The sequence below is a fragment of the Rhagoletis pomonella genome, unplaced genomic scaffold (genome assembly GCF_013731165.1).
Source record: "Rhagoletis pomonella isolate Grant_MI unplaced genomic scaffold, Rhpom_1.0 Rhpom_scaffold_05166, whole genome shotgun sequence".
Taxonomy (NCBI): domain Eukaryota; kingdom Metazoa; phylum Arthropoda; class Insecta; order Diptera; family Tephritidae; genus Rhagoletis; species Rhagoletis pomonella.
The window spans coordinates 1-5796 of record NW_023463709.1 but is presented as its reverse complement, the minus strand read 5'-3'; the positions used below and the strand labels follow the sequence as shown (position 1 = coordinate 5796).

Here is a 5796-nt window from a genome sequence, read left to right as displayed (position 1 = left end):
TTGAGGTAGGTAGAAACAGAAAACAAGCTGCAAGGAAAAGACAGATGAATAAAACTACAAAGGGGGGTCTTCCAATAGCTGAGTCAGAAACAGACGACGACTGTACCAAACGGACGGACACAGCAAGTACTACCAAAAAATCTAAGACAGACCAAGCTAACGGCACTTGCATCCCGTTACAAGGAATGTTAGTGAAGAGAGGAACATACGCAAAAACGACGACAAAAAACTTAACGGGCACTGCGGACATGAACAGCGAAAACAAGGAGAAAGAAACTTACAAACACTCTGACTGCGAACAAACACGTGCGACAGAAAGCAAAGGTGCGAACAACAGGGAAAAAGAAAAAGAACACATGGACAGTGTGTGCTATACAAAAAGGCACAGGGGAGATTATTGCGTTCTGGTGGACACCTCAAAATCCAACACGATAAACAACGAAAAAATGCGCAATGGCCTATTCCTTTGGGATATTATAAGACATTTTAATATTGAGGGGATTAAAAACATAAAAGCCATAGGTAGATCACTCTACAAAATTTTTTTTGAAAATTTTGAAGCTGCAAACAAGTGCGTTAGCAATCCCGACTGAATTAAAAATCAAATGAGACCCTTTATACCAAGAAGCTTGGTAGAAACAACTGGTGTTGCTAGACAAATACCTCTTAACTTCACTGAGGAAGAAATAAAAGAAAATATCATTTCAGATATTCCTGTTACAGCTATCTCAAGAATTACCAGAAGAGATCCCAATGACAAAGAGAAGTTCATTCCAACTCTCTCTGTGAAAATAAGTTTTGAAGGCAACGAACTACCAGAAACCATAGACATTTTTTGCGTAAAAATCAAAATGGTTCACTACATTCCTAGAGTTAGGCATTGTTACAACTGCGGCAGACTAGGGCACACAAAAATGGCCTGCAGAGCAGCCAACAGATGCATTATCTGTGGCAAGGCAGAGGGCTGTAGTAGTAAATGCAATGAAACCACAAATTCGTGCATACTATGCGGAGGGGATAATCACAATTCACTCGAGAGCAGGAAATGTTCTAAATGGGCCAGAGAAAAACAGGTGGTCGAAATTATGACAATAAAAAAAGTATCTAAGTCTGAGGCGATTGGGATGTACAATTTAAACAATAATAACCGTTTCTCAGCTCTAGAAAACTATGAGGGAAATTTTCCACAGTTAGAAGCAAAAAGTACAGCAAGGATCAACAATGATGAAACAGTAAATAGAAAACTCACTACATATAAATACAATTATGTAGTTAGAAATCATCAAACCCACACAACAGCTACACCTAACCATTCCAAAATCTTGCCGAAAGCTACAACCAAAACACAACCCGTCTATGAAATGCCGAATTGGTCTAAGGTCACAGAGATTGAAAAGCTTGTAAATCTCCTTATAAAAAGATACGACATTGACGTTAATGACCCCTTGGTTAACCTAATTCGCAATATAGGCGCAGTACACATTGAAGACAAAACTCCAAGTAACAAAGATGACAAATCCAATAAAAATATTACAATATAACGTACAAAGCCTTAAAAGTAATAAAAACTATGTAGACTTCTTTAACACTAGTAATAACATTGATATAGTCTGCCTTCAGGAAATTTTTTCGCATGACAACCATACAACTCAACACAATTTAATGAACTTCAACTTACTCAGAAAGACTAGAATCGATGGATATGGTGGCGTAGGAATCGGATTTAAAAAAGGTATAAAATTTACGAAAATCAAATTTGTTTCAAATTACGACATTCTAATAGCCAAGACGATTAATCTTATTAATAATTTAACTATTTGCAATATTTATTTTCCTCCCAACCTTGACACTTTAAATTTTACTAACGAACTGAACCGTGTAGTACTTTTTCTTAACAATCATGAAAACGTTATTATAGCAGGAGACCTCAACGCTAGGCATCAAGTGTGGGGAGACAGAATATGCAACACCAAAGGAAAAATAGTTGTTGACGAAATCAGGAACACCAATCTCCAGTGCATCAACAGTGGAGCAATCACTCACCGCACCGGTAACAGTGCAGGAACGGCAATTGACATAACTCTGACCAACATTAACAGCAGTTACACAAAATGGCACTGTCAACAAGTCCATTTGGGAGGCAGTAAGCATTTCCCCATCATCGTTGAAGTCACTAATAGCAGCAAAAAGCCCAACTATTTCATCCCCAAGGAACGACTCGCCCAGGAACTTGCTCAGTTAAAATTCTCGGACTTAGAAAATATCACGACAGAAATAGACAGCGTTAGGAACAGGATTAAAATTGACTTGAACACATCCAGGCGTACCCCTAAAAACTGGTGGAGTGATGACCTCAAAAAACTGTACAGATTACATGTCGCTAAACGCAAAAAAGCTAATCATACTAACAATGTTGAAGACATGGAAGCCTCAATTATAGCAACTAGTGACTGGAAAGAAGCGGTGAAGGCGGCAAAGAAAGCGAGCTACAACAGTAAAATTGAGGAGATAAACACTTGCCCCAACTCGACACAGGCGTGGAAATTCATAAGAAATGTCAAAGGCAATAAGCGCGCGTCTCACAATTGGGCAGCTGAAGATGACCGAAGCTACTTAGAACTGATAAGGAATCAAGCTCAAGAAGCCAGCAACCCTTGTAATGTCATCACTCCAACCACCGCTGCATCAGTAAATGCCAACAACAGCGTTGACTTTTCATACAGCAGATTCGAAAATTTATTAGCAAGAAAAAAATCTACTGCTGGGGGTTTCGACAGAATTACGTTTAATACATTAAAGCAATTGTCCACTGAGTCCAAACAGTCGTTATTAGACGCCCTAAAAGAACATTTCTACAGCAACAGGGTCCTAGACGCATGGAGACAAATAAAGGTAATTCCAATACCGAAAGCAAACAAAAACACTGAGGACATAAATAACTTTAGACCCATTTCACTCATATCTGTCGTAGTAAAGAGCATTAATATGATGGTGAAAGAATCGCTGAACGAGTTCCTGGAGACAAGCAATAGACTTCCCAAGAAGAGCTACGCCTATCGAAAAATGAGATCAGCAACAATGTGCATTAACGAAATGCTACACCTTATAGCAGAAAGAAAGAAATGTAGGGAATATGCTATGATTTGTTTCTTAGATATGTCGGACGCCTATAATAGAGTAGATCTTGTTACACTTCATAATATTCTTCTACAATTCAACATTGACCCAACAATTGCAAACTGGATTAACAACTACTTTTCTAAAAGACATCTGACCCTAGGTAATCACACTGTTGAGGTAAACTCAGGCCTACCTCAAGGTAGCTGCCTTTCCCCAACGCTATTCAATATTTATACAGCCCAACTGCACGAAATTAATAACTCTCAGACTCAACTATTTCAGTTTGCCGACGATCTTGCGTTAATATCCACTGGCACAAACAGATTCTCTGCAGCTCAAAATTTACAAAACAAAATAGAAGAATTACAGGCAAAATGCGACAGCTTAAATCTCAAATTTAATCTGAACAAAACAAAATTCATGTATATGTCTGCAAACAATAAACAAACCTTTAGTGTATCCATCAACGGCCTAAACATTGAACAAGTCCATCACTTCAAATGGCTGGGAAGAACAATTAGCGCGAACTCAACCATTAAGGTACACATTAGTGAAATTAAAAAAGCAACAACTTCAGGTAAAAACCTTATTTCTAAATTAACATCTATCAAGTCAGGTATTTCACCTAAAACTGCTATAAATCTTTTTAAAGCGTTTTTACGATCCAAAGCAGAAAATGCCAACACCAGTTACGCCAATGCCCCTAAAGGGTATAACAAGCAGCTACAAACCAATGTAAATGAAACGTTGAGGAGATGCCTCGGAGTTCCTCCAAACACTCCAACACTCATGAGATACGCGCTGGCTTGTGAACTTCCACCTCTTCCCAGAGCTGTATGGCTTACGGCCAAGGAACTTGTCAAACAGTGGTTGATCAATCCTGAACTTAGAATACAGATCCAGAACAGACCTCCCATAAATTCCAGCTACAGCATAACGTACGAAAAATTTAAAGCAATTATCAACACCATAGATACAAATGTAGCTTTCAAAAGACACCATAACCTCACCTGCTACGAATCTGAATTGGCCCAGTCCAAAAAGAACGTTACCCCTACACAACTCAGAGCTATCTACAACCAAAAAATTAACACGCTAAAAGAGGAAGGTTTCAAAGTGTATGCCACTGATGCATCGGTGTCAGATAACAAAATTGGCTGTGCAGTCTATGTGGTAACGGCTAACGTCTCATACCTGTTCAATATAGATGGAAACTTCACATCAACTTACGGTGAGCTAGTAGCACTTTCTCAAGCAATCACGATAGCCATTAATAATGATAGTAAAAAAGTAGCAATCTTTACAGACAGTCAGAGTGCAATTAAGGCCCTAAAAAGCCGCACCACACACAATTTCCTAGTAGCTGAAATCCATAACAAACTTTATCACTCCCAAATAGAAAACATTGCAATAGTCTGGACACCTAGCCATGTGGGTATAACCATAAATGAAAAAGCGGATATAGCAGCAAAAACAGCAGTTGACCATGGTAAATCTTTACCCCCAAAACTCACACCTTGTGAAGCACTGAGAAGGATTAGCAAAATGTTGTGGACTGAAGCCAAACAAGAATTTACCAACAAACTTCCAAACTGGGACCCGGACATAGTAGAATTTTGCACGCCCAAAGAAAAACAGCCATGGTTTAAAAACAAAAATGTAGACTTAGAAGCATACGACATAAAACTTTTTAACAGAATAGCTACTGGACACACGTACGGTAGCACTTATTTAACCAAATTTCAGCATTACAGATCAGACAATTGCAGCGCATGCAACATAAAAGAAACTCCTGAACACCTCATATTTGATTGTATCAAATATAACAACTTACGTAATGATAATTCTCTTTTCCGAAACTACCAAAATTTCAAACAGATTCTTCTTTCAAAACTGCCTGCCACATACAAACAACTGGCCGACTTTCTACATAGAAGTGGGCTGGATAAAGCACTATAAACAAAAAAAAAAAAAAAGGTAAAAAAAAAAAAAAAAAAAAAAAAAAAGGTATTGAAAGAAAAAAAAAAAAAAAACAACATAAGAATTTTAGAAAAAAAAAAATTTAACTTAGAAAGTATTAAAATATACAAAACTATTATATGTTTTATACAAATGAGATAAAATATACTCAACTGATTAGTTTCACTACTAGTTATATATCAACTTATAACATTCGTTTAAACAAATGTACTCAATCTGTCATTCTATGTTTGTGTTTTCAGTCTTGGTGTATTGTCTTATGTAGTCTTGTGTTGTTCTTAAATGTCATAAAATAAGAATGAGGAAAGCAGCTGTTACGCTAACATCAGCCAGAAAGAAGCAACATCAAGGAGTCGTATAATAAAACACTCTTCAACGCGGAATTTCAACAAAACACGTCGATACAAGATAAATGGAAGCAACATTGTCCAGCAGTTTAGCCGAAAGATTACAACTAACCAAACAATCGTTTGCAGATAGACTGGTGTTATGCTAAAGGAAGCTGTAATCCACAGCGTTTGGGACAAATAGCATTTCGACTTAGAAAAGAAACACTAACGTATTCAAATGGTATAAGACAACGATAACCACTGAATACATCACGTTTTAATAACCGGCTATTTAAGGTGTATAAACCTAGCCATAAGTGGAACGTTCGATTTGTTCCTAAAGCCCCAAAAAAAAAAAAAAAAAAAA

The 5796-nt window shown here is 37.4% G+C and overlaps 2 protein-coding genes and 1 long non-coding RNA gene across 8 annotated transcripts; all 3 read left to right on the top strand.

Annotated features, from left to right (window-relative positions):
- Nucleotides 1-618: 618 nt before the first annotated feature.
- Nucleotides 619-1404, top strand: LOC118755033. The gene is made up of 2 exons (XM_036489893.1): nt 619-1232; nt 1300-1404. Exons 1-2 carry the CDS (start codon nt 852-854, stop codon nt 1402-1404), a joined length of 486 nt encoding a protein of 161 aa, XP_036345786.1. The 5' UTR covers nt 619-851.
- Nucleotides 1405-1522: 118 nt separating this feature from the next.
- LOC118755032 lies at nt 1523-2156 on the top strand. The gene is made up of 3 exons (XR_004994971.1): nt 1523-1558; nt 1621-1732; nt 1883-2156. It is a non-coding gene; the product is annotated as an uncharacterized LOC118755032 (long non-coding RNA).
- Nucleotides 2157-3849: 1693 nt separating this feature from the next.
- Nucleotides 3850-5730, top strand: LOC118755031. 6 transcript variants are annotated; one of them, XM_036489890.1, is made up of 3 exons: nt 3850-4351; nt 4415-4609; nt 4999-5083. In XM_036489890.1, exons 1-3 carry the CDS (start codon nt 3910-3912, stop codon nt 5052-5054), a joined length of 693 nt encoding a protein of 230 aa, XP_036345783.1. In that variant the 5' UTR covers nt 3850-3909; the 3' UTR covers nt 5055-5083. The 6 variants fall into 6 exon arrangements, with proteins under 6 accessions (XP_036345783.1, XP_036345785.1, XP_036345782.1 ...); XM_036489892.1 differs by lacking the exons at nt 4415-4609; nt 4999-5083 and adding an exon at nt 5343-5730; XM_036489889.1 differs by having other exon boundaries at nt 4520-5083.
- The last annotated feature ends 66 nt before the right edge of the window (nt 5731-5796 follow it).

What these genes read in the sequence shown, in the direction of transcription:
- LOC118755031 (XM_036489887.1), top strand. Translation starts at nt 3,910, where the DNA reads ATGAGATACGCGCTGGCTTGTGAACTTCCACCTCTTCCCAGAGCTGTA. An exon ending in AAACTTCACATCAACTTACG is followed by an intron (nt 4,352 to 4,414) that starts GTGAGCTAGTAG and finishes GTAAAAAAGTAG; the next exon opens with CAATCTTTACAGACAGTCAG.
- LOC118755033 (XM_036489893.1), top strand. Translation starts at nt 852, where the DNA reads ATGGTTCACTACATTCCTAGAGTTAGGCATTGTTACAACTGCGGCAGA. An exon ending in GGATCAACAATGATGAAACA is followed by an intron (nt 1,233 to 1,299) that starts GTAAATAGAAAA and finishes CCCACACAACAG; the next exon opens with CTACACCTAACCATTCCAAA.